The sequence below is a fragment of the Myotis davidii genome, unplaced genomic scaffold (assembly GCF_000327345.1).
Source record: "Myotis davidii unplaced genomic scaffold, ASM32734v1 scaffold575, whole genome shotgun sequence".
NCBI classification, from domain to species: Eukaryota; Metazoa; Chordata; class Mammalia; order Chiroptera; family Vespertilionidae; genus Myotis; species Myotis davidii.
This window is the reverse complement of record NW_006290306.1, coordinates 1,315,233-1,343,190: the sequence shown is the minus strand read 5'-3', so window position 1 is coordinate 1,343,190 and position 27,958 is coordinate 1,315,233. Positions and strand designations below refer to the sequence as shown.

General features: G+C 52.4%; 1 protein-coding gene across 12 annotated transcripts in view; it reads left to right on the top strand.

Annotated features, from left to right (window-relative positions):
• Nucleotides 1-27,958, top strand: part of TNS1 (tensin 1) — a 127,413-nt gene that overhangs the window by 61,095 nt on the left and 38,360 nt on the right. For 11 of the 12 annotated variants that reach the window (XM_015563612.1, XM_015563609.1, XM_015563607.1 and 8 more), the window contains one exon: nt 22,841-24,394. In XM_015563612.1, the coding sequence (XP_015419098.1) occupies nt 22,841-24,394 (1,554 nt within the window). The remainder of the gene's footprint in view (nt 1-22,840; nt 24,395-27,958) is intronic. The other variant, XM_015563611.1, reaches the window with a different exon arrangement.

Below are 27,958 nucleotides of genomic sequence, written 5' to 3'. Positions count from 1 at the left end.
CTCTGGTGAGGGGCTGGTGTCTCAAAACAGGTGGAGGGTAATGTGTCCAAGGTGAGATGAGGCCATTGTGGAAGCAGCCTGCCTCTGCTATTTCAGGCCAGCTGGGGAGTGGACAGGAGAGGCCGGGCCAGGCCAGGACCTCTGGAGCCCACTGGGTGACTCAGGGGAGGGTGGGGGCACTGAGCCAGGCACTCTGGAACGAAATCGTCGCTGGCCTGGGCCTTACCTTGTCCCCTCCCTGGAGTGAGGGGAGGCCAACACTGGGGTCAGAGCTCCTGTTTCTCTAGGCAGCCCTCCAGGTGACCTTGACTTAACGCTCAGTGTCACGATGGTTCTGTGTTTAACCCCTCCCTCGCTGCCTGCATCCCCACCCTCCATCCTCCCAATTCCAGACTCTGGTGGGTGGCATTGTGACGCGTAGTGCATTCCTCCCCTTGCCAGGACAGCCCTGATTCATCTCAGCGACAAAATGAAGGAAGAAAGTGCCACCTGGGGACTTCATTCTCCCAGGCTGGCGTGGCCCTTGCCAACCATAGAGCCCATCTAATGCCGTCCTGCCACAGTGGGGAAACCGAGGCTCGGGAGGGGAAGGGACCTGCCAAATTGGGAGGCAGTCCCCATGTGTGGAACCCACCTTTGCATGATCATAGCTTCTGCTGTACCGGAAACCACACTGGTGTGGCAAGATGGGCGATGTTGCCAGAGGTCATGACATAAGAAGTGGAGCTGGTACTTGAATCTAGGGCTTCAACTCCACATTGCTTTCCACCTGCTTTAGAGCTCAGCTTGTTCGGCTCCTACACACCCCTATGTCAGGTGGCTCCCCAACTTCTCAAACCCTTAGGTGACAGAGAGCTTGCTGCCACTCAGCGTGGCCCATTTCACAGTGTGATAAACTCAGGAGATTGAACCAGAAAAGAGGGGGAGAAGGAACGGTGTGCTTCCCCATGGGGGACCGAGGCTGGGGTGACCATGGGTTCTTGGGGACCATTGTGACTCACCTGCATTTAAGCTAAAAGGAGCGGGAAGCGAAGAAAGCGGAAGAATCAGTGGAAGCTCAGTGTCAAGAACTTTCTGACCATAGACGTGTCCAGGCTTTGGGAGAAGTGACTGGGAGTCAGGGGACCGCCTGCTCTCTCAGGGACCCCTTTGTTTGGGAGCAGTGCCCTCTGCTGAGCCCAATGACCTGGTGTCTTAGATTGGGCTGCCACCACCACGCAACACGGAGTGAGGGGCTTAGACAATAGACATGAATTTTCTGACAGCTCTGGAGGCCGGAAGTCTGAGATCAAGCTGTCGAAAGGGTTGGTTCCTCCTGCAGCCTCTCTCCTGGACTTGTAGTCAGCCGTCTTCTCCCTGTGTCTTACCATGGTGCGTCTGGGTCCTAATCTCCTCTTATAAAGACATGAGTCCGATTGGATTAGGGCCCACCCGTATCTTTTTAAGTTTATTTACCCCTTTAAAGTTTCTATCTCCAAATATAATCACATTCTGAGGTACTGAGGTTAGGACTTCAATATATGAATTTTTTTGGGTGGAGGGAATTCAGCCCATAACACCTAGGAAGGAGTTTCCTGGGTTGCCCATAGTCAGATGCCTGAGCTTTGCTCCTGAGTGGGGAGGAAGAGAGGTCCAGGGTGGGTGGAGGGGAGGGCAGCCTGGTCCTCCTTCTCCCGGGCTGTCTTTGTAGTTCTCCAGTTTGGTCTGGAGCCTGCCAGCTCAGCGCTCTGGCTGACACCACGTTTCGCAGCCTCCAGAAGCCCCATTAGCTGTTTGGCCTGAGTTCTGAAGCCCCATGCCCAGATCTCAGCTCCCGTGGGTGGGAGTGGGGCTGTTTTTGCCTATGCTGCACAGAGCCGTCTCCAGATGCCTCCAGAGTGTTTGAGGGCAAGCCTTCTCGGAAGCACATCCCATACCAAGGGATGTGGGCTGCCTTCTGCCTCCGAGCAGCCCAAAGGTTGACCAGGCCCGAGTTGCCTCACTCTCCCTCCCCAGGATCACTCCCACCCTTCCCTGACCTCCTTGGACACCAAGTTGTTTTGAGGGTCTCGCAATTTACAGAAAGGACCCGGGAGGAGGGGCTAGTGCTGAGTAAAGCAGCAGATGGCTCAGGGCCAAAGAAAAGAGTGAAGGGAGAACAGGACAAGCTTGTGAAGGGGCAGGGGGGCTGGTCACCACCCTGCTTCTGGATTTCTCCTCCTGTATGATGCCCGGCAGCCTTTCGTTGTTTCTGGGGCAGCCCCACCAGAGCCAGGGGCTGTGACCAGGGGGCTTGGTTTTGTGCCCAAGCTTTTCAGCCTCCAGGATCCCTTCCTCAGGGGACAGCGTCCTGCTCTGTAGCCACCGCCCGCCCCCCTCAAATTCTGTGCCTGCGCTGGGAAGAGCCTTCCTCACAGCAGCTAGGGGTCTCCGTCTGTGATGTCTTCTCATGAGCTGGACTCATCCAAGGATTCTCTGATTTTTTTGAGAGAGAGGAAAGGAGGGAGAGATACACAGTAAACAGGCAGAGACTGAGGAAGGAGAGAAACAGATGAGAGACATGGAGACAGAGATAGACAGACCCAGACAGACATTGGCCTGGGAGGCAGGTGATTTGGGTTCTGGGTGTCCTTGATAACTCCTCTTCTTTAGATCTCCTTTATTTCCTGTAAAATGAGGGGGTTTGAGTAGTGATCCTTCCTTCCTTCCTTTTTTTTTTTTTAACAGAATCACTTTCTTTTTATGACTTGTGAGGAGCTAAAATGGACCTGCCGAGCTTCCCTCTCAGACCTTCCCAACTCATGTGCGTGGAGTGGGAAGCAGTGTAGCTCTGGTTGTATCAGCCAGGAGAGGTTTGATTATGCTGGGTAACAAACAACCCCAAATTCTCAGTGGTTTAACCCAACTCACTCTGTCCAGTGTGAGTTGGCAGGGGTCTCTGTGTATCTTAGTTACTCTAGGCTGGTGGTGGCTTCATCTCAGAGATGCTTCCATCATTATTGCATCAGTGGGTAGAGGACATTATGATGTGACATGCTTTTTTTTCTGCTCACATTTCATTGGCCAAACCAAGTCACACATCCATGCCTTACTTCAAGTGCAAGTAAGTTGTGCATGGAAGGTGGAAAGCTGAAATAATGTCGAACAGACTAACCTCTGCTATAGGGAGTAAGACTGGGATTGAGAATCAGGAGGTTCTGGCGCCAAGTTCTGTTGTTCATAACTGTGTTCCTTGGTTAAGTCATTTTACCTCTCTGAGATCCAAATGCTTCATCTGTAAAATGGGTACAACAACAGTACCTCCTGTGTAGAATTGTTAAGATTCAATGAGGTAATATATGTGAAATGTGAAGAGTAGGGTGCCTGGTATGTACTGTGTGGGCAATAATTTATGTCTGTTATTATTATTATTAAGGTGCTAGTGGAGAGAAGTCAGAAATGCGATTTTGGATGTATACCAGCCCACCCTTCTTAGGAAGAAGCCCACACCTGCTGGTCCATTCCTCGGATGGCTCTGGTCTAGGTGTCCCACTCTTGGGAGCCAGGAGACTGGCCTCTGACACCAACTTGCTGCGTGACCTCGGAAAAGTTACCCTCCCTGTCTAGCTCTCAGCTGCCTTACCGGTGAATTGGGGAGAATGGATGCCAAAGGGGACTTCCAGCTCTAGAACCCTAACCCTGACAATAATGACGACAGAGACAGCGATTAGGTGACAACCAGCCTTGTGTGCGCCGCCCCCCCCTTGCCAGGCTCCAGTGACTATATGTTGTCTTAGTTACTCCGCTCCAAACACCTACAGGAAGCTGCTGTTTTGTAACTATTAGACTGAACAGGCAGAACTGGAAGGATGTGACTATAAAACACTTTATGTTATCTGCCCCTGCCCTTAAATCTGTCCTTTGCTTCCCCTGCCCTGAACAACATTGCAGCAAGTCTCAGGGCCTCTGTGTTCGCTCTCAGTAATAAAAGGTCCTCTGTCAGTCATGAATATGCCCAGTGCCGTGACCTTGGTACTTCATGCCTAGTTCGTTCTTCCCCCTTGTCGCTCCTACCTGGCCGCCAGCTGTGTGTGTGTTTCAGGAGGTTTTCCCCGCTTTCCTGGCTTATGGGAAGACAGGAGGGGAGGGAAGGGATCAGACTATTCCTGCCTGCCTGGCACCCGTGTGAGGCTGCAGAGGCCTGCTCTGTGTGGATCTGACTTCTGAGCTTTCTTGCCAGTGGAAGGCTCTGGAGGCGTCACATGCTGATTGTTTCTATCTTGCAGCACTTCTGTGGGTGTTTTGGAGATGCCCCCCACCTCCCCATCAGTCTCTCACTCACTGTTTCCTTCAGGTTGGGGACCGCAGCTCTGCCAGATGTTCCCGACCCTGCCTCAGCCCAGGCATCCCTGGCTCCCTGCAGCCTCCTCCTGCTGACGTCCTTTCAGCCCTCCAGGTGGCCCTCTCGGACAGGCTCTGAGGCAGCCCCAGGCTGCTCTCTCCCTTTGGTCCAGCGGAGCCCTTAGGCTCTTGCTCGTGGCCTCAGCAAAGCCTGGGATTGAGGTGGTCAGGGCAACCCCTCTCTCTGTTTCCCTGCCTGCCTCTCACCCTTAAGACTTTCAGGCCTGAGCACACATTCTCCGTGCTCCAGCCAACTCAGGCTGAGCTGAGCAGACTCCCTGAGATGAGGGAAGAGCCCCTAGCAGGCGGCACTTATAGCACAATAACTCTCTCCGCCCAAATTCCTCTTAGAGACTCCCACTTCCTGAAATGGATGTGCATGAGGCGGTAGTGTAGAGCCACAAAACAGTTCTCAGCCATCTCCCTCTTTTAAAAAATTTAACAGCTGATAATATACTATATTCTTAGTTTTATATAATACAATCATATTATCCTGATATAATTGAATACTATATTTTACCCATTTAAAGTGTCCCTTTCAGTGGGTTTTAGTATATTTAGGGTTGTGCAACCATAACTTAATCTGAGAACATTTTCATCACCCCCAAAAGAAACCTCCTACATATTAGCACTCACTCCCCATTTCTGTCCCCATCCCCACCCTCGCCCTAATCTACTTTCTGTAGATCTGTCTATTAGAGATATTTCACATAAGCAGAATGATACAGTGTGTGGCTTTCACTTGGAGTAATGTTTTCAGGGTTCATCCATGTTGTAGCATGCATCAGTACTTCATTTTTATTGTTGAATAATGTCCCATTGCATGGGCATGCCACATTTTGTTTCTATGTACATCAGGTGATGAATATTTGCATTGTGTCCATTTTTGGGATGTTTTGAAGAACGCTGGGACGGATATTCATGTACAACTGGTTGCATGGACTTATGTTTTCTTTTTTTCTTGGGTAGATACTTAGGAATAGAATTGCAGGGTCATATGGTAATTCTATGTTTAATAATTTATTTTCCAAAGTGGCTGCACCATTTTATATCTCTCCCTGCCAGCGTGTGAAAAATTTGTCTGCATCCTCACCAACACTTATATTTTTCTTTGGTATTCTGGCTATCCCAGTGGGTGTAAAGTGGCATTTCATTGTGGTTTTGATTTGCATTTCTCTGAGAATTAATGACGTTGGACATCTTTGTTAACTGGCCATTGTATGTCTTCTTTAGAGAAACATCTATTCACATCCTTTCCATATTTTAAAAAATTGGGGCTTTGTCTTTTGGTTACTGAGTTACAAAGGTTCTTTATACATTCCGGAAATAAGTCCCTTATCAGCTACATGATTTGCAAGTATGTTCTACCATTCTGTGGGCTGTTTTTCATTTTCCTCAAGTCAGTCATTTCTTTCTGTAGGGTTTACATTAGAGTTCCTACTTTCGGAACATGCCGAGACCCAAATGCTTCCATATTAACTTCAGGTTATTTGTTCCCATTCATAGGTGAGGAAGCGGAGGCAAGGGCAGAGAGGCTAGGGGCCTTATCCAAGATAATATCCTTTCTCTCATTTTAAATCTTGATCTCAAAGCTTACTCATCGACAGCCTGAAATGCTTTAGGCTGCGTGGTCTGACCTCTTTCCAGCCCTGGAACTGGTGGAAAACCTGCCCCAGTACACAGAGAGGGAGGCCAGGTTTCAGCTCCCCAGAAACCCGGGAGTTCTGCTCCAGCTGCCTTAGCCACCTGCATGGCCCCGTGTCTCTTCATGTCCCCAGGGCCAGATAGGATGAGGGAGAGCAGCAGATGGCCCCTTTGCAGTGGGAGCAAGGCAGTTAGGCTGTGGCGGTAATGGCCCCCGTGTCATACATTCATAGGGGTGACATTCTTGCCTTCTGAACTTTTGGGTAGATATGGGAGGAACCAGTAAAAGATGGGAGCACAAGACTGCAGGTGAGCTCAGATAATCCACGCAGAGGGCTCAGGGATTCCAAAGAGACACCTCTGCCCCCTGTCTCTGAGCAGAGGGTGATTTTCTAAGTACCGTTGCCGAGAACCTGGAGTTCGGCGCCAAAATGATCTTTGCTGGGAAATCTTAACTTAAATTTTTGCTGGGAAAGGCCAGCCCTTCTGGTCTATGGCTTCAGGGTCGGTGCGGGGGAAGGGCAGAGGCATTCAAAGCTGCTACTGGAAGCTCTGTCCTTGTTCTAGCAGGTCATATTGGACAGAGGGCTTAGACTGCAGCAGGAGGGGTGTGAGTTAGCCACCTGATAGGACTTCCCGGCTGTGAGAGGGTGGATCAGCCATGGCAAGGAGGTTGGGTCCTTGCCTTCTTGGCCCCATTGGGCAGATATGTCACGTGTACTGAGAAACAAGGAAGCTGGGTCTCAGTTGGGGTGGTCTGCGCAGAGATAGCAACAGAGGCAGGGATCACATGCCTTCTTGAGGAGGATCTGGGGACCTTCTCCTCCCCCGAGAGGGGAGTCCTCTCCTGACCTCCTGGAACAGGGTGCTGAGAATTCAAATGCAAGGTCGGCTTGATTTTGTGGGTAGAGAAGATGACACTGGTGACCCAGCATCTGCTGGACAACTGCTTAGCGCTGTTCCTTGTCGGGCAGGGCGGGGTTTGTCCTGATGCCCTCGAACCCTCAGCTGGCCTTGCGGTGTGAGGCAGCTGGCAGGCTTGGGGAGCAGTGTCTGCCGGTGGAACATTTGGTAAACCGATACCCTCCTGAGTGAATGTGCCTTTGGTCCTCTGTAATCTCTGCCATCAGGTGGAGGGTGGCAGGCCGGAGCCACACTCAGAGCGGACGCAGAGCTCTTGGCCAGTGGCCTGAGCGACATCGTCTGCCCTCGCCTGGTGCTCAGATATCAAGCTCGAGGCAGGGGAAGAGGAGACCGTGCTCTCTCCCCCTCCATCCCCTCCCTCCTTCCTCTCCTGCCAAACCTATAGGCACGCGCAAGTTAGCTGGACCCGGCAAGACCCTAAGATACCGACTGTAACCATGTCCAAGAAAAGAAATTCAAGCCTCCACTAATCAAATATGTTTTCTTACCCAAGGAGAGCTGTCTTTCATCCACTATTCCCTCCTACCTCCATTCCTTTTCTCAGAGCACCGACGAGGTGGCGGGCACTGTGCTAGTCCCGTGCAATGGAAAATTGTGCCCTGGAGTTGCCTGCAGAAGGGTGGGCGGGGGTGCAGTGAGACCAGGCAGGCGCCCCGTCCACTCCGACCCACAGTCAAACGGAGAAGGATCTTGGCTAAGGGCCAGGGCTTCTCAGGGGAGAAGAAGAGGTGGATGGCTCTGCAGAGGGGCTACGCTTGTCCTGGGCCTTGGAGGTAGATGACCTTGGGGACAGAATTGTTTTTCATATCTGAACATGGTGTAGTAACATTGTTCAAAGTCTAGGAAGCAGAGGAAAAGAAAAGCAATCAGATGTGCCTGGCCTCCCTCGCTGGGCTGCCCTCTACATGCCTGGGGCCCGAGAGGGGAGAACGAACCAGATGAAGAGAAAAGACAAAATCCTGCAGAAGACCAGTGCCCGGAGCCCGGATGTGTGGCTCCATGGACATGGCTGAGTGCTGGCTGCTCAGGGAGCACGTGTGCTCGGCCTGTTGCTTTTCCTCACCTCGCCTGTATGGACCCTTCCCTGCGATTTGGCTCCCAGCCCCAGGTGGGGCAGGCGACGCTGCCTCAGCCCCGGGTGCGGTGTGGTTCGCAGTATCCTGCCCGCAGTGGTGAGGCTTGTCTTTCTGGGTAGTTCTGGATTATTCCTTGCTGGACCCAGCCAGGCCCTGGGTGTTTCTCACTGCCCTCTTTCTCTCGCCCAGGATAGCTGTCCCGGAGCTGGCCCCTAGGTGCTCGCTGAGGCAGACTTCAACCCCTTCATTGCTTGTCCTGGCTTTCCAGGCCCATCTCTCCATCAGCCTTCAAGAGGCAGCCTTGTCCCTGGAGCTTGTCTCTGACTTGCTCACTCCCGCCTGCTGGCTGGTGTGCTTCTCTTCAGGCAACAGAGCCCCTTCCTCGTGGTCCACTCTCCCAGACCCTGCTTTCTGGGGCCATTTACAGGAAGAGGTTTCCATGGATCTGGGATCTGGGTGTTCCCCGGCATGCCCAGGCTCCATGCCCCTGTGTGAGCTCTCCCTCTGCTCAGTTTTGGGGCATTTGCAGAGGTCACGCAGAAGTTGAGGGCAGAGCCAGGCCAGCTCCCAGGGTCTGTTAGGGTCTTCACCTTCATGGCTCCTGCCTCCCTGGCTGCAGTCATCAGCGACTGCCAGGCTGTGTCCCGGTGACTCCTGGAGCAACGGTAACGCTGTTTCTTTCTTTTCCGTTTGAAAAAATGCATCAGAACGCAGGAGAGTGACCATGACCTGATGATAGGATAACCTTGAATCCTCTCTGTGGAAGAAGAAGAAAAGCCAAATCATCCGTGTACTTTGGTACATGGGCTGTCCTCAGACATAGTCACTCACCTATTCCACAAACATCGACTGAGTGCCTACTACGTGTGCAGTCACTATTCTAGATGCCAAGGATGTAACGGAACAGAATAAAGACCCTTGTCCTTGTCATGATTGTATTCTAGAGCAAGACGTCAGGCAAAAAATTGAAATGTCCTAATAAGTAAATGACAGAGCATATTAGGAAGTGACAGATACTCTGGGAAAAATAGAGCAGAGTAAGGGCGATTGGGAGTGGGGAGCTGAAATTGTTTAAAAAGCTGGCCAGGTTAGGCCTCACCTACGTGAAGGAGTCAGCTGAGCAAATATGTGAGGAAGAGCATCCCAGGCAGAGGGAACAGCAAGCACAAAGGTCCTGATTCAGGAACCCACCTGAGATGTTTGGAAGCAGCAAAGGAGCCAGTGTGATCGCAATGGATGTTATAATAGGAGGTGAGGTCAGAGGTAATGGGGACCAGATCACTTGGGGTCTGGAAGTCACTATAAGGATTTGGCTGGCATCCTGAGCTTTTTCATCTAATGGCATATCATAAAGAGCCTTCTCAGTTTTCTCAGCTGCGTAGTATCCCACTGCACGTATGTGCTGTGCTTTATTTAACTTGTACTTAATTTACTATATTTAAATAACATGGGCTTGTAGGCTCTTTCCAATCTTTTGCTGTTTTCAGAGATGCTGCATATACTACTTTCATTTGCACACGTCTACCTGTAGGACACATTTCTAGCAGTGGATTTGCTGGGTGGAAGAATATATGCATATATAATGTTGATAGTGCCAAAAGGGCCTCCATGGGGGTTGTATTAATCGACACTCCCCGCCAGCAATTTGGTTAGGGACCAGGAGGGAAGCCTACCTCCCCCTTCTAGGTACACCCTCCAGATGTGAGATACTGAGGTGCCCATTCTTTCCTTTACTCCTCGGGACTCCTGTGAGCTGGGTGTTCTCTTTCCTAGTTCTCAGATGAGGAAACAGGCCCAGAGAGGTTAAGTAACCTGTCAATGTTTACACAGCCAGGTAGATGTAGAGCTGGGATGTTGATGCCACCATGTCTGACATGGCTTCATAAGGGCAGAAGTCTGAGGGGCCCTGCCTCACAAACGTGGGCATGTGGACCGGAGGCTTGCAGTTTAAGCCTCCTGAGAATAAGGGGCTGAGTTAAAATGGAAAGCCTGGCTGCCTAGCTCTGCCCACTGTGGTGCTTGCATCCCAGAGACCCTGGCAGGCCAGCGGCAGGGTGGGGAGAGGTCAGCCTAAGGGACCTGGAGCCACAATCAGCCCAGCTGGCCAGCCTTGCCCCCACCCCCCCTTCTGTCCCTTCCCATCACCTGCCCCAGTGGTGAGACCTGGGAGGCTGTGATCTAGCTAATTCTGCTCTGGGTGATGAGCTTTTCGCCGCCGTCTGCTAGGTCAGCTCGCTCTAGGGATTGGGTTTCAGCATTTCACTGATGAAAATAAATCAGCCTCTTTATTGCCCCTCATGGCCCTCAGAACCTCTGCAGCCTGGCATGTATTTCCAGACTTCCTGTAAATCACCGGTTCTGTCCTAGCCCCCAGGGGCTCTGTGGCTGCCACAGAAATAGTCTCAGACGAGTTGGGAGCCTAGAGCCACCCAGGCAGGACCAAGCAGGAGAGGAGAAATGGGCCCACAGGGTCCAGGGCCTCTGGGATCCAGACAGTGCCTCGTTGAGAATCTTCTCTGAGTTGATCCCTGGGCATCTAGAATTGGCCAGGAAGTTAGGGATCATTCAGCTGTGCTAGCCCATTACACAGAGGAGTAAACTGAGGCCCATCCAAGATCACTTCTTAGTATTGTGGTCCCTTGACTCCCAGTCTCCTCCTGTGGCTGCCAGATGACACTTTCTCTAGGTCTGTTCACTGTGCAGCAGCCTATTAGGGAAATGAACCCAGGGTTGGAGAGTGGGTTTCAGCTGCTGAGGGAGTGGGGGAGGTCTGCCATCCAGGAGAACTATCTCACCTTTGAGGGATAAGAGAAAGGAACTGGTGGCAGGACTGGGTTTTCTTGAGGTTGAGGAGGGCCCTTCTACCCACACGTCTCTCTGGATGGAGCGAGTGAGCATGGTGCATGGACGTGGGAGAACAGGCACTTCTGGAGGCTCCGACAGGGCCCTGGCAGGTTCTGTGTATGAAGGGGACTCAGGAGTCTGGCCCCAAACTCCCGCTCCTCCTCCCTCCCTTTCTCTGCTCAAGCATTATTTGCACCCACAAGACTCCCCTGCAGGGACATGGGGCATCCTGCCCCAGGTGGCAGACCTGCTGGACTGCTCTCCGACCCTGGGAGGTTGATCCAGGCCACAGGCGGCCTCTTTTGTTCTGGGAAGTGGCCGCAGAGCTGTCAGACTGCCTTTCTCATCCCCAACACAGTCTTTACATCATCGTCACAGCGAGTCAATGCCCTGATGCTTCGTGGAGATTTTCGCCTCCTGTTGCCTTGATTGCTTTAAAAAAAAAAAAAAAACAACCACACTGTTAGTAGCAAAGTGTTCTTTGATGTTTGTTTTTCTCCTTCTCCAGGGGCAGTGAGATCAGATTTTGGTATGAAAGCTCAGAGCCTCTCAGATCTCTCCTTCCTTCCTGCCTCCCTGCCCCCCTATGTCTATACACTGCCTGAGAACCTTCGAGAACCAGGCAGGCACCCTTCAGGTAACACAGGACTAGAAAGAAGCCCGGGGTTAGAAAGTGCCCTGGCTCCTGTCCAGGCTTGGACCCAGGCTTGTCCATGGTATGTGGCTTCCGTGGGTCAGGAGAGTCACTCCTCACTTGTCCTTCTGCGGCAGTGACTTCCTGCTCCGGCCCACACTGCTCAAGTGTGTGAGCTCGCCTGAGGTTGTCGGAGACCCCCCCCGGCCCCCCCCGGAGATGCCTACATGGTCCTCCTTGAACTCATGCGCAGGGATGGACCCATTTGGGAAAGGAAGCAGAGACCTATCCAGATGTGCTACCCGCACAGGCACACGCGTCCACGCATGGGTAGAGCCACACAGACCCCCACCCCACAGCAGTGACGGGAGCTGTAATTATAAAACCGCATGGCCAGTTGGTACCCAGTACTTATGTGTGGTACTTAATGGGGCTGTTTTGGGTTAAGAATGGGGATGGACCTAAATGCAGAGGCGGCTTCATGGTGTGAATTGTGAACCAGTTCTGAACCAGTTCCCTAGGAGTTTCCAGAAATGCCGTGAGCCCTGCAAGTGTCGTTAGGATAAATGCAAGCAGTTCCCAGGGGACCCCGTGGATGGGGGCGGGGCTCACTTGGATGGCAGGGCTAGTTGTCCTAAACCAGCGTTGTGATTTTATCACCCTTCTCCACTCCCTTCTTCCTGTCGGATCCTGCAGACTCTCACCCTTTGCCCATCCATCACCTTTTTGGTTTCTCCTTGCTCCCTGGGAAGCAGAAAGAACTTGAGTGTCAGAGTCAGACTGGCAATGTGATCCTGAGCAAGCTGCAACCTCTAAGCCTCGGTTGTGGAAGCGAATGAGAGAATGTGCATTCAGGTTAACTTGCCGGCCCCATTCTGGTGCACTCTCTCCTTCTTCCTGGCTCCCCAAGCCATCTTGGGTCCGCTCTCCATTCTTCCTTCATCCTTCCCAAATGAGGATGGCTAGAGATGATGTCCATGCCCCATGAGGCAATAAGAGCAGGGAGAGGCAGGGGGAGGTGAGTAGATATACCTGAGACCCTTGTCCAAATCGCACATTTGCTGGGAGTTGACAGTTCTCTTCTAGAGTAATCCTTTGGATATCTGTTTCTGCCCTACCCTTAGGGAACACACTTCCAAGCCTGGCCCTGCCACTGCCTTAGGGGGCAATGGGCAGGGGGGTGCATGCGGAAACCCTGGAAAGTTGGGGCCATGTGAGGAGTACTCAGTACCTCCCTGCCCCTGCAGCCCTGAACTTCCAGTCCACCTTTTTCCCTCTCCCCTGGGCTGGAAGGCAGAGAGGGGGTCCTGCAGGGGTCTGTGGGCAGTTCCATCAGGGCACTCCCTGAGCTCCTCCCTTTCCTTATTGACATCCTGACAGTGGGGCACCCAGGCCTTTCTCCTCCTTGTGGTTCTACTTGGGATGATTGGATGGTGGAGGGCTGGATGATTGGAATATTTTATCCACATTGTGTTCTTACAACAGTCCTGCCCTGGGAAAGTGGGAAGTCCTCCTGCGTCCATTTTGGAGCCTGAGCATGGAACCCCTCTCTTCGCTACCCATGTTTATGGTTTCTGTGAGGTCTTTGACATTGGGCTGGGGGCCTCCTCATCTCATCAGTGAAGATGCAGTTGAGATAGCATAGGGACCAGCCTACAGGGCACCGGGTACTATTTTTGTTATTATTTTCCTTCTTTACTCCCCAAAAGAAACATCCAGAGAGTGGTGCTGGCATGTGGAGGGGGGCCGGGATGAGGTGTCTGCTCAGAAGAGGGATGAGCAGGTGGCCTCTCTTTGCGGAGCCTGCAGTGCCAGCAGACCTGGTTTTGAAAGCTGAGCTCCGGGTGGGGTGGCCACACAAGCACTTTAACTGGGGAGGAGACACCAGGTACTAAAGCTGCAAACTCCAGGCCATCTCTACCAACTCTGGGAGTTGGGTTGGGACATTCAATTGATGTGCAAATAAGTTGCCAAAATATGCAGGTAAGAGTTGGCATTTGGTGTCCTGCTGTCGGGGACTTCTGGCACTTTTTAGGGCCCACCAGGATGATGAGAGGATTTGGGGCAGATTGTGGGGTGTTTGGCTGAGTGGACTGCTTCAGACCTGAGTGGTTGGGGGTGAAAGTGGACATGGTTTGACACTCCGAAAAAAGTTATTCTCTCTGCCATTCATGATTTTGAGATGGGAACAAGCTGAGTACCAATAGCCAGTCAATTGGAAGCATGTCAGGTGCCCTGGTGAATCAATATCCCGGGCCAGGTGCCCACTGGCCTTCCCAAAGTCAGGCCTCAAAAATTGTCCAGGTTGATGGGCCAGAATCCAAAGCTTTGCACTGAGAATCTCACTTTGGAGCTCCTGTCGCCCCTCCCTGAGGCCTGCCCAGGTGACACTCCAGCCCCTCTATTTAGGCTCCATGGTCACCTCTGGGAAGTACAGGGCCTTTGTGTACCCCCCCCACCCCCCTGAATTTTTATAAGCCAAGGAAGTGTCCTGGCTCCTAGACTCTGCCCCGTGGAGGGGAAGGAGGGGGAGAGAGGGGGGAAAAAATTTCCACCTTATTGTTCAGCAGCTGGAAAATTGTTGTCATCCGTTCTGCCTTTCATTTGCCGAGTGGAAAAAAATGTGGAAAAATTTGGGGAAATAAATCTCAACACCCGCCTAGGAACTCTCACCTTTCCTCTCTGTCCCTTGCACCCCTGCAGTTTGCTCCCAGGGTTTCTCTTCCCACTTCTCCTCTGGGGACTGGGGCAGCGATGGGCTTGGACTGGGGCTGAGCTGGGGTTGGGATGGGGCTGTTCTGGGACCGGGACTAGTCTGAGGCTGTAATGGGCTGAGGCTGTTGCTGGGCTCGGATTGATCTGGGCCTGGAACTGGGCTGGGACTGGGGCTGGGACTAGGTTGAGCTGGGGCTGAACTGGGTCTGGGTCTGGAGCCTCGCACTCCATGTGGAGGGTTTGGGAAGCCACTGTGATGTCATTCAAGAGCTGCATAGCTACAGGATGATAAGTGAAGCCCTGGGGACGCAGCTGGCTGAAATTACAGACAGAGTTTTATCCCACTGGCTTCCTACAAGCCAGAGTGAGGCAGAGCCAGGAGGAGGAGAGTGAGAGAGAGAGAGAATGCGAGCGAGCGAGGGAGGGAGTGCTGTGTGTACAAGGCGGGCAGGCTCCTCCCACCCTGACAGTCCCAGCGAGCCGAGTAGGAGGACACAGGCTGAGCTGGGAGCTGCAGCCATGTAGGAATTATTTGAAACTTGAGGCACAAGGAGCAGAGATCAAATCAGAGCCGTTCTTTCCCCTCCCCTTTCTCCCTCTCCATCCAGAGGGTAAGTGCCTGTTGGGCGGCTGTTTTGCCTGTGTGTCCTTGTGTGGCTCTGCTGGACCTGGGAGAGGGCGGTGGGGGCTTCTGTGCCCTCCGTCCTGGATTTGCCCCGGACTGGACCGGGGAGGGGCGTGAGGCTGTGCAGCGCTGTGACCCACTGCACTCCCTTTAGAGGTGTGGACCCGGCTGCCCTCTTCCAGGATTTGCTGCCCTTGGGCTTGTAAGAGCTGCCAACTCAGGTCTGAGGGTCATTGAGTTGGTGGGGGCAGTGTGTCTGAGTGGGCCTCCTCCTTTTGGGGTAATGGCTCATGGTGGATGAGAATGGGGTGGGCAGAGGGAACATGGGGGAGGCATGGATGCCCCTGAAACGCTCCCAGCGGCATATTTATTCAGGACAACTACCCCTCCTTCTGCAGGCTGAGCTCAGTGGCACCTCATGCCGACCATTCCCCTGGTGGCCTCCTGTGGGCTCCCATTCATGGCTTTCTCCCAACTTTGGCACAGCTCTTGGCGGCTTGGCCATCCCCTGGCCAGGGATTTCTGAGTGTCCAGGCAGGCGCCCTGGCCTGGCAGAGAAGGACTTCGGTTGTTGTGGGCTTGGAGCTATTTTTACCGTCCTGTGTCTGTGATATCTGGTGCCCGGATAGGCCGAGGCGGGGAGTGGGGGTGTCAGGCTCTAGTTATAGTGCCCGGGGTGGGAGCTGAGGGCCAAGAGGCTGGCCCTGCAAGGTCGTGGGCTGCCGTGTGACCTGGGCAGGTCACTCACTCTCCAGGCCCTGGTCCCTCGGGTCTGAAATAAAGGTCACAATCAGGTTTTGTGCTCCTACTCCCTTTCTCTGGAGAATTTCCAGTAAGATGGTATCTGTGTGTCCTTCCTGAGGAGGGCCTGGGGACACATCCGTCATCGTCACTTGACTGCAACCCCGTATATTATACTATGAGGATTGGAGAGTCTCCCCCTACTCCCCACCCCCGGCTCCTCCAGCCACTTCACCTTGAAGGCCATTATGGGGAGAGCACTGAACTTGTAGGCAGGAAGACAAGTCCTTTTGCACCTTTGTGCTGGGTGACTTTCGGGGGGCCCTGAACTTCACTGTCCCCCTGTAACATGAGGGGTGGGCAGTGGATGATCTGAACCCTTCAGACCTCTCAGCTATAAAAATCCCACGGCTTTTACAAAGCTCTCTTGGCTCGGCCGACTTTCCGACTTTCCGGTCCCTCTCAGATCTCAGTTCTGTTGCCCTGAGGGCCTGGAGGTGCCAGTGGGAGGGGTTCTAGTTTCCATTTGGATTTCAGTGCTGAGTTTCTCCATGTTCAAGGCCCACAGGCTGACATTCAGATTGGGCTCCATTTGGCCATTGGGCCTCATGCCTCCTTTCTTTATCGGCAGAATGGCCAGGGGTGGGGCACTTGCCACCCACCCTCCCTGGGCCCACGGAGGCAGGTTTGTGGGTAAACTGGCGAGGCCATTTTTACAGGGGACTTGCTAGCAGTCCCGAGGAGAATCTTGCTCTCTGTCTGCTCTCTGAAAGCGCAGTGGGCTCCCTCTGAGCGCTGGTAGACAGCGAGAAAGACAGGTGTCTGTGCCAAGCCTGGACCCATCTGTCCCCGCCCACAGGGCCCTAGGCCCATGCTTGTCAGCGTGGCATCAGTTGACACTTCCCCACGTGAACCAAGTTTTTTGAGCTGCACCTGTCCACTGCCTCTTTGCTTGGCAGAGGCTGTGACTCCTCTGTGGGTCCCCTTCAGAGGCTTTTCTTCAGCCCTGATGCTGCTGGTCTTCAGAAGCTCTGGGAAGCCTATTCCCACTTCGAGACGTTCCAGACCCCTCTGCAAGCTGCAATGACCTAAGGTCTGCCTTAGTCCCCAGCTGGCTATGGGGTAGGGAGGTCAGCATGGGTGGAGGCCAAGACTGGGCCACAGGAGGTCCCTGATGCCGTTGCCAGGGTGTCTCAGGAGGACCCCAGGTCAAACTTGAGCCATGGGCTGACTCTCCATCCTCACCCCCTCTTCACATGTACCCTCCTGGGCCAGTGAAGACCCAGGGGGTCACTCTGGACTGGACCCTTTCATGAGCTCCTCCAGCTTGAAGGGTTTCCTTTCTGTGTGTTCTCCCATTCCTCTCAGATGGAGTCTGACATTTTCACAGAAGTCCCGGGTGACAGAGAGGGGTCCCCAGAAGCAGCACCCTCTCTGTTAAATGTGCTCATCTTAATGTAAGGTGCATAGATGGACTTTGGGGTATCCATCACCCCCCTGAAATTATGTGTAAGAACTGTGTTTCTGTGCATCTTTTTAGGAAATTAGTCTAGGCTTTCGTTAACTATCCCAAGGGGTCCTTGGCATAAGAGAGTTAATGTCTCCTAGAGTGGCATATGGCTGGGGAATTCTGTGGGTGATGCCAGGGGGCAAGCTCTGGCTCAGCCAGTTTATGGGGACCTCCACTGTGCCCAGCCTGTGCTACCACCAACTCTGTAGAATGCCTCTCTTTTCTCTTCCTTTTGGGAAAAGCTTGTGGTCCACCTTGAACCCCTGATTTTTCACTTTTCTGGGTGGCAGTGGAAGAAGAGTACCTCAGTGACTGACAAGATTCTAGAAATCTTTCTGGGCTATTTAATGTAGTGCATGAAGCACTTACGGAACACCTAGTGTGTGCCAGGCACTGAGTCTGTAGGGCCATCCTGTATAGCCATGGTGGTTATGCACTGAGCTCCAAGAGGTGCTGTTCACATAGACCACCACATTGTGAATGGTACCGTCTGGAAACCAGGCACTGAGGGCAGAGAGAGAAAAGGCTTTTCCTCAAGGAGCTCTCAGCTTAGTGGGGAAGACAAACTTGGATGTCAACAATGACTGTCCAGTATGTGATCAGTGTTCCCAGTAGACATCTACAAGGGGCAGTGGGAACGTGGTTTATCTGACTCTGGAGTGTGACAGGAGAGAGGCTAAGCTCAAACTGAGCCTGAAGGAGGAGGAAGAGGCTTGCCAGGGAGATTGGGAGTTGCGGAGGCAGGGAGGAAGGGCCTTCGGGAGAGGGAACAGCATGTGGCACAGAGTAGGAAAGAGCATATAAGCAGTAAGAGTAGAGAGGGCGAGTGTTTAAGGTATTGAGGACAGCATCAGGGGGTGTGGTGTGTAAGGCTTTATCTGGTGGGTGATGAGAGCTGTTGAAATGGAAAGGGGAGAATGTTCCAGGCCTACCTCAAGGCATTTAGCTCCTGAATCCCGTCGCTCAGCAAACCTGCAAGTTGGCTTTTTAGTCTGTGTGGCCAGGCTCTGTGAGTTTAAGTGGTTGACAAAAGCTGAGTTGGCCATTTAGATGGAGAACAGCCTTCTGAATGATGCGTATGTCTAGCTTAGGGGGGTCAGGAGGGGTGCCTCCCCTCTGTCTCCTCTCCAGAAGCACATCCCTTTGGCCTCCCTGGGACTCAGCCCCATCCTCTGGCTCCCATGTTGCCTCTCAGCAGCCCTAGCCTTAACCCCAGCCTGGCAACCTCCAGAGTTGGGGGGAGTCTGTGGCTAAAGGGTTAACATGTCTAGAACTTACTCCCCTGGCTGCCTCTTGGCCAAGCCTCAGTCCTTGTCAAAGTTCACTACCTCCCAGACACATATGGCCTTTGATGCCGCATTCCCACGTTTAAGGAGCCAGATTCCCTCCCAACCTGCCAGGGCCCCTGTCTGCCTCTAAACCGCCTGTGTGCCTGTGTCCGGGGTGGGCACGGTGCCTCTGCTATTGGACGGCATTGATTTTCCTCCATGACAGTCAGTCATCACTGCTTCGGGTAATGTATTTTAATGAATTGTTATCCTGCTGGACGTGGACTCAAAGGACTTTTTATCATGAAGGGTCCCATCCTGAAAACCTTAATAAATCAGCCACAGTTCAAATCAGGCCTGATGCTGGGCAGGGAGGAGTCTCTCCTCACCGAGTCATCGCTAAGGAGCCTTTCTCTTGCCTTCTAACAGGCTGCCGCCCTTTAGCCTTCATGGTTGGGCCTCCTATCCTGACATCTACATAATGAGACCTCCCCACTTGACACTGGTGAGGGAAGCAGGGTCCTTAACCTCAGCGCTGGGTCAGGGCTTCTTTAGATGTGACCCACCATGTGCACGGGGACCCCATAGAGCTAGTTAACATGCCGCTTCCTGGCCCTGCCCCAGACCTATGAGTAAAAACCTTTGGAGGTCAGGCCCCAGACTCTACATTTTCTAACAAACCCCAGAGGAGATTCTCATGAACAGCAGAATTAGAAAACACCTGCCCTAAATCCATATCTCAGCATCCCATGTTTATTTCTTTCATTCTTTTTGAAGTGGATGGGCTGGAAGCGGCTTTCCGGCATTCTGGCCTGTATGCACTGTGCTTCTGGCCCCATGCGCTCTCCAGCAGCTCACTGGAGGGAGCCTGGGGAGCCGGTCGGCATCCAAGTCAGCTGGGGATTTTCCTCAGAGCTCTCCAAAAGCATGACTCGCACAGCTGGATTACGGCCGCCCTGGAATAAGGGCTCCTTGGTGCAGTGGAACTCAGCATTGAGGGTGGAGTCCCGGGCTTGGAGTAGCTGCTGGGAAGCACTGGGAGACATATTCAGGGAAACAAGTGGAGCCGATTGTGGACTTCTCAGCTTCCCTAGAGAAGTGGGCAGGGAGACGGCCATGTGACGGGCTGGCCAGGCTGGCACGGCTTGGGGCCTGGGAGCTTGCTACCCGGGCCTGTCTAACTTGTGTTTCCCCTACAGTGTATTCCCCTATTCCATTGTCATCCATGCCGGTACCCACGGCCCCAACCAGGCAGGTTCCTCCCTCTACCCGCTTTTACTGTTGTCTTGACTTCTTCTCATCCGAGACAATTTTTACCTGAACTGGCCATTCCTGGAATCTGCTGGGATTGGAGATGGATCTGGTGGCCTTTAGAGCCCTCACCCCCCTCGAAGCTCCCTCTCTTCCTTCCCCAGTCTTTCTCACTCCTCCTTGCTCTACCGGCCCCTTCTCTTTTGCCCTTCCTGCCGTAATAGATTGAAACCAACCTTGTGTTCCGGCTTCTTGTGGTTCTGGTTAATAGCTCTTAGCGTGGCCGTGGTGGATGGGGGGAAGGTGTGGGGAGCAGGGGCACTTGCCTTCCTCTCTGATGGGAGGAGCAGGGGTAGGTGCCCCACAGGTCCTGCCCATGTGCTGCGTTAACAGCAGAGCCCTCTCAGGGCCTGGACAGACCTGGGACTGGTCTGCCCTTAGTTTCTCCCCTTGGTATGGAAAGGAAGATGATCAGTGAAGGCTACAGAACAGCCTGGAGCATTTGGCCAGCACTGGGTGATCAGGAGCTGCTAGGCCCTACTTTGAGGGCAGAAATCGACCTTTTCATGTGTATTAAGCAAACAGGAGTTAATTACACTATTTACACATCTTCGATTTTCTTCCTAAGCCTTAGTGGCCTGGCAGTTATCATTCCTGACCTTGTTGCTGCACACAGGAGCCCATGTGGGGATAAATTACACGGCGGAATCCGTTTAATATTGACATTTTCAAAATCAATGAAGAGTGGGGCCTGGCCAGCAGGGCCAGGATATCAGGTGATGGCAGTCAGTGTGAATTCTGCCTCCCAGCCTCAGGGATGCTTTCTTAGCTCTTCTGCCAAAACCTCTTCTTTTGTGCTCCCAAAGGAAGTGCTGGATTGGGTCTGCTTTCTCCTGGAAGGAGAGAGGACTCTAAGATTTGCACCCAGTGCCTCTCTTTGCCTTCTGTGTAAGTGTAAATCAGAAGGCATGGGACACCCCATCTTTTGCTTTGTTGCTTTCCCCACTTCCCAGACCAGGCAAGCAGGGACTTGGGGGTTTGGGGGTGTAGGGTATGGAGGGTACCCCTGGCTCGGGAGGAAACACTCTGGCATCTCATAGTGTGGGCTGCCGAGTGGGGCCCAGGCCTGGGAATGGGCCTGCTTCTGTGGGGTCAGCAGCTTTCCAGGCACGGAGAGAAGAGACAGCCCTTCAGGCTTCCACTAACTGGTATGCGGGGCCCATCCTCATGGGAACCACCCCCAGAAATCTGAGTGGATGCAAGGCTCCTGTCTTTAGTAGTTTTCTCCTCTAGAAACAGCTTCCTGGAGGCCCTGCTTTTTTGTGTAGCAAGCGACCCAGTTCTTTGGAGAGACATGCATGAGGGTCAGGCTCTCTCATCTGCCAGTGTCAACCCCTTAGGGGTGTGGACAGACGAGCGGGAGAGGCAGCTATTCTTGCAGTGGCCTCTTAGCAGCCTGCAAGGTGTCCCAGCACAAGGCACAGGTTGCTGGACTTTCAGACCTATCTCAGCCCAAACCTCTCTCCCACTCAGACCAGCCCCGTCCCCGTGAGCCCTGTGGCAACACTCTGGCCAGTGTCACTTGGGTTCTGCTGCTGGCCTGGGTGTGTGTGTGTGTGTGTGTGTGTGTGTGTGTGTGTGTACGATGCTTGCTGGGCCTCTCTGCGCTCCTGCTCGATCGGTGACATCATTTGGTTGGCCTGTGGTTTGTGTGTGTGTGTGCCGATCAGGATGTTCCTGTTTTGTGGTTGTCTGACCACTTGTTTTTGGCCATGGGTTTCTGTATGAGTATTTATTTTTAGAGGTTGCCACTTCTGGCCCCAGGGCTGATCTGGGGGCATGGGAGGAGCTTGTGTTTTCTGAAATGTTTGTGGCTTTAAATTTAAGTATTTATTTTGGGGTGTTGCTGCCTATCGTGTGTTCATTCTATTATGTGTGTGTATGTGTGCATGTGTGAGATATGAGAGACAGTGAGTGTAGAATAATAAAAATTGTGTGCTTTTTGAAGTTCTATTTTTAATTTAGTTTTGACTTTAACTTAGTTTTATGTTTATTGTCTTAAATTAGTTCTGATATTAAGCTCCAGCTTTATCAGGTGCTATGTGTCTGCAAATAAATAGTTTCACCTCTCAGAACCTCAGTTTCTCCATCTTTAAAATGGGCCGAGCACTCCCTAACACACAGGATTAGAAACAACTTTTGTGTAAAGTATGTAGCAAAGTGTTTGGCTGCATGGTACCGATTATTATTATTTGTATTTGCATATACAGTGTGCTTTCTGACTGGGGGCACCTGGGCATTTGATGTGGGTGAACACAGGGTGCTTGATTTGGGTGATTACTGGCTGGCATGTAGGTCTTTGGACATCTTTGTGCCAAGTTGTGTGTGTGTGTGTGTGTGTGTGTGTGAGAAAGAGAGAGAGAGAGAGAGAGAGAGAGAGAGAGAGAGAGAGAGACTGTTCGGGTCTGGGTTGGGGTTTGTGCAGTATTTGGGAGAATCGGGTCTGGGTTGGGATTTGTGCAGTATTTGGGAAACTTTTTTTTTGCCAAGTGGGGGCCTGCCTTGGAGTGAGGGAAGGTGTGTGTGTGTGTGTGTGTGTGTGTGTGTGTGTGTGTGTGTGTGTGTGTGTGTATCTTGGGCTGGGAGTTGGGCTGCTGATTGTACAGGGTGTGAAATCACTGAGTTCCTCTGGGCGGGGGAAGTTCTTCGTTCCTGAGTCAGCCCTTTGGCCTTGAGCCACCCAGCGCTCACTTTTTCCTTTCAGAGAAAGTATTGCTCAAGGGGCCCTGGAGCTGTCTGTAGACAAAATGACACAGGGGGCACCTCTCCCCAATGAAAACCTCTGCCTTTTGTTCTCGATCTCTAAGATGCTTCCCTGCCCCCACCCAGTCCCTTTCCAGAACCTTCCTGGGCCCCAGCATGCAGAGTGAATGTGCCTCATTTGACATGGGGCCTGCTGGCTTTGGTCCAGAACTTCCAGGTCCTTGGGAAGCTAGCAAGATGCCAGAGGCAAATTTTGGACTGGCGACTTAACCCACAAGACCTCCTGCCCAATCTTCGATCTGCTGCCTGGCCCTGAAGCAGGGTGTTGGGATGGGTCCTTTAGTCCTTTTGCCTGTCCATCACCTTGCTCTATCGCAGGGCACTGAAAGGAGGCTTTAGGATCCAGGGAATGGAAGCCTTTACTCCTCTCCTCGGGAGAATAGATGCTGCCCCTGCTTCCCACTGACACCTGCTCTTCTCTTGCAGAGGTTGTGGGACACACGCAGGGGCCGCTGGATGGGAGCCTGTATGCCAAGGTGAAGAAGAAGGACTCCCTGAATGGCAGCACTGGGGCTGTCAACGCCACACGTCCTGCTCTGTCGGCCACTCCCAACCACGTGGAACACACCCTGTCCGTGAGCAGTGACTCCGGCAACTCCACAGCCTCCACCAAGACAGACAAGACTGATGAGCCTGCCTCCGGCCCCTCCAGTGCCCCTGTTGCCCTGAGTCCTGAGGAGAAGCGCGAGCTGGACCGCCTGCTCAGTGGCTTCGGCTTAGAACGAGAGAAGCCAGGCAATATGTACCACACCCAACACCTCCGGTCCCGCCTGGCGGGGGGCCCTGCTGTGCCCTCTGCCAGCCGTCATGTTGTCCCAGCCCAGGTTCACGTCAATGGTGGGGCCTTGGCATCTGAGCGGGAGACAGACATTCTGGACGATGAACTGCCCAACCAGGACGGGCACAGCGTGGGCAGCATGGGCACATTGTCTTCCCTGGACGGGATCACCAACACCAGTGAGGGGGGTTACCCAGAGGCGCTGTCCCCCTTGACCAATGGCCTGGACAAGCCCTACGCCGTGGAACCTATGGTGAATGGTGGGGGCTACCCCTATGAGTCTGCTAGCCGGGCAGTGCCTGCCCATGCGGGCCACCTGGCCCCCATGCGACCCTCCTACTCTGCACAGGAGGGTTTAGCTGGCTACCAGCGGGAGGGCCCCCACCCCGCCTGGTCACAACAAGTGACCACCTCCCACTATGGTCATGACCCCAGCAGTATGTTCCGCTCTCAGTCCTTCCCGGACACTGAGCCCCAGCTGCCCCCAGCTCCAGCCCGGGGGGGAAGCAGTCGGGAGGCTGTGCAGAGGGGCCTCAATTCCTGGCAGCAACAGCAGCAGCAGCAGCAGCAGCAGCAGAAGCAGACACAGAGTGTCCGGCCCAGCAGGCCCGGCCCCCAGCCATTGGCAGAGACACCCACGCCTGGCCTCCCTGAATTCCCGAGGGCAGCCTCCCAGCAGGAGATCGAGCAGTCCATTGAAGCCCTCAACATGCTGATGCTGGACCTAGAGCCATCCTCGGCTGCCGCCCCGCTGCACAAATCCCAGAGTGTCCCTGGGGCCTGGCCTGGGGCCTCCCCGCTCTCCTCTCAGCCTCTTTCTGGCTCCTACCAGACCCATCCACTGACCCAGTCCAGATCTGGCTACATCCCCAGTGGGCATTCCTTGGGAACCCCTGAGCCAGCCCCACGAACCTCCCTGGAGTCCATCCCTCAGGGCAGGTCTTACTCACCTTATGATTATCAGGCATGCCCGGCTGGGCCCAACCAGAGTTACCGTCCAAAGAGCCCAGCTTCCTCCTCTTCCTTGCCTGCTTTCCTCCCAACCAACCACAGCCCTCCAGGGCCTCAGCAGCCCCCCACCTCTCTCCCTGGCCTCGCCGCTCAGCCTCAGCTCCCACCAAAGGAGGTGACTTCAGACCCATCCCGAACTCCGGAGGAGGAGCCCTTGAACCTGGAGGGGTTGGTGGCCCACCGGGTTGCAGGTAAGAGCCTCAGGGACCATCTGTGCTGGGTATCCCCTCTTTATTCCCTCGGTATCTGTACCTTCCCTCTTTGGTCTCGGTTGGTCTAGCTGGGGGAAGGTACAGGCAGAGCCATCACACCTCAACAGACACTGGTTTAGCTTGGACAAGAGGCTGGCAGGAGCCCACACTAGTCATCCCTTCCTGCATTCATTGCCTGTTAGGCTCCAAAGCAGGCATTGAGATGGAAAGATCAATGCCTTTCAGTTCCTGTCCTCAAGGAACTTACAGTCTAGTGAGGGACTGGTAATTCTAACAGAATGCAATGTGTGCTACAACAGAGGTGGAGACCAAAGCCCTAGAGCCTGGAGAAAGCAAGGCTTATTGGCCAGGACAATCAGGGGAGCTTCCTGGAGGTAGTGACTTTGGGGCTGGAGTACATATCTTCCAAGGAGAGAGGAAATGCCCTTTGTAACTGTTTGTAGTGCTCTCTGTACTCAGACTTCAGTTTCTTAGGGAAGGCATAGAGAATGCTAGAGGGAGGTCTCTATAGACCACTGATGGCGAACCTATGACACGCGTGTCAGAGGTGACACGCAAATTCAGTTTTTGGGTTGATTTTTCTTTGTTAAGTGGCATTTAAATATATAAAATAAATATCAAAAATATAAATCTTTGTTTTACTATGCTTGCAAATATCAAAAAATTTCTATATGTGACACGGCACCAGAGTTAAGGTAGGGTTTTTCAAAATGCTGACATGCCGAGCTCAAAAGGTTCGCCATCACTGCTATAGACCCAAATTCCCTCTTGAGCATAACAAAACCTGAGAGGTTATCCTGACACTCTTGTGCTCTGAGTGTCCAACCCTGGTGGATCCTTTCAGGATATTTCTCTGTTTTGGGGGAGGCCCATGTCCCCCTTCTGGTCCAGTTGTCCTGTTGGTCCTTGCTTTAGGACCAGCTTTGTATGGGAAGCAGATGCTGAGAAACAAAGCTTCATTTCTTATCAGAACGTGAATGGGCTTATCTTTCTTCAGAGAGGAGAGAAGGTGGAGCAATAGGAAGAGCTTATTGGGGAGATAAAGGCAAGAAATGGCAGTCTGTTCGGGCCATATTGGGGGACGGCAGGAAGTGTCCCCTTCCTTTCCACTGGCCTAAGCCTATGACCATTCCATGGGGGCATTCAAACTAGGTGGGGAATCCTATGGCTTGATTTTGTTATGTAGCTAAAGCCCAGGCAGGTGTGAACCAGAGACTGGGGCTGGGGGGCAGGGGGCTTGTGCCATGTTCCTCAGCTGATAGAGTGGTGGAAGCTCAGGGAGGAGAAGAGCAATCTGGGCAGCTGACTCTGCCCTGCATCCCTTTTTCCTAAATTTATGGGAAGCTGAGTCACCACGCCAGCTGCAAGGAGAGGGAGACACCCTTGCTGGGGATGGATGGTGGGTTTGGGGAAGTAGGCCAGCTGGCTATTGCGCTGGGCCCAGGACCTGGGTGTAGGGGCATGGACACCCAGAGCAGAGCACAGTCCCCAGCTCAACTGTCCATGACTTGAAATTGGCCATAATGGAAGAAGTGACACCATTGAAACTGGCAATTAGGGCTCTCCCCTGGAGAGCTAGTCTAGCAGCACATCATTGCTTTTACCCAAGAGTCAAAACACAGGATAAGTAGCTCTGTAACCCTAGCAGTGAAAGAAAGACTCCATGGGAGTGGTCCAGACTTTTCCTCCTGGCTTTCTGAAGGGAGGGGAATGGAGCCCTCTCAATATTTTACAGACTTGGGGTAGTGGCCTGAGGAATAGTGGCGCTCTAGCCTAATGAAGGGTAGGATCCAGGGGACTTTTCTCTGGGGAACAAGATGAATTACCTCCCCCTAACAAAACCCTTCTGTATAGCTCTCCTGGAGCTAGCTCAAGAGGAAGGCATACCTGAATGTTTCAGGAAGGATGCCCATCTTGTAGTGCATCCCCCCTCAGCCTTTTCTCTCCTACTAGTTTCTGAGGTCTTGGCATCCAACCTCTCTATCTTGTAGCTGCTCTGTCTTTGGCTGCCAAGAAGTCATAGGAAAGGGGCGATATTATTGGCACATCTCTGCTCCCATTTCTTCCACTAACTGTGTATGACTCAGGAGAAGGGATGAGATGCATAGAGGAGCAGTTATACCTGGTTTCTAGGCCTGTAAAGAGGTATCTCTGGTCCATGCCCATCATGAACAATGTTTTTTATGTCAGCAGATCCTTAGTAACCCTTCAGGATGTCTGCCATGCAAGTGTAGATAAAGGCACATAAGCAGGATCAATGTGCAGAATAGTCTAGAAGCTAGGGAGGATAAATTTCCACCACCTCTTTCTGCTCATTCTAATTCCACAAGAAGCTGGAACATAAGCTTTGACATGAGTAACCCAGGAAGCTCAGATCTAAGGGAGAATGTCTTCATGGCCACGAACTTGATCTGGTTTCTCCTGGCTTTTCTCCCTCAGGTCTTCATTTTCCTACTTGGCTATCCTCCATGCTCTGTATCATGTCCCTGGTTCTTTCCACTTTGATCCAACAACTCCTTATGCTTTATTTCAGCTTAGATCTCAGAGAATAATTACGTAGTTTTTTTTTTTTTTAACTTATTAAGGGGTAGGTACCAGAAACCTGCAGCACACATGACACTTTCTTGCGAAACATTAGAAATATTATCACAGCCAGGGACAGAGTAAGCATACCCATTATCACCACTATCATTTAACATTGTATTGGATGTCCTAGCCAGTGCAATAAGACAAGAAAAAGAAATAAGAGTCGAGTTGGTGAGTCCAATCAAGTTATCTTATGATCCCAGTTCTGTGACTAGACTGATCTCAAATGTCTCTAGAGATAGAGATTTTAATGCATGTTGGGAGCAAGATGTGGATCTTATCCTTAAGGAGTCTAGAGTTTAGTAAGAGGAAAAAAGAGCTGGAACTTTAAAGTCATTGTTAATAAGGGAAGTATGGAGAAAGTTCTGTGGGATTGAGGAAAAAGGAGATATCACTATCAGCGAGAGAGACTGGAGTGACTCTGTGTTGAGTGTGGGTTTTAAACAGAACCTTGGACAATGGGTAGGATTTTGGAAAGTGAATAGGGTTATTGGAGAAAGAGGTTACACAGTGAAACAGAAAAACATAGGAGTCAAGAAAGGTAGCCTGGGTCCTGCCTCTGGTTGGTCTTAAAAGCCAGACTAAAGAGCTTGAAACTTACTTAGTGGCAGTGTAGGAAACTGTATTTTAATCGGGAGAGTATGCCATGGTCTGAGATGTAGTTTAGGAAGCTGTAGTTTAGGAGACACTTTGAGTTGGGAGATGTAGGAGCATATTAGATAGCTTGGGTATGGGAACTGGATCAGGGTGCTGACCATGGAAATGAAAAAGAAGAGATGAATGCCAAGGATGCTGTGCAAGAAATGGGTGTTTACAAATTGATTGGATATAGTGCGTGAGGGAAAGGGAGACATCAAAGATGATTCTGCAGTTCCATGAATAGAAATAGAAAGATAGTTCCATTAACTATCTAGTTCCAAGCCAGGAGTTAGGAGAAAGAGCAAGTTTAGTGTAAGA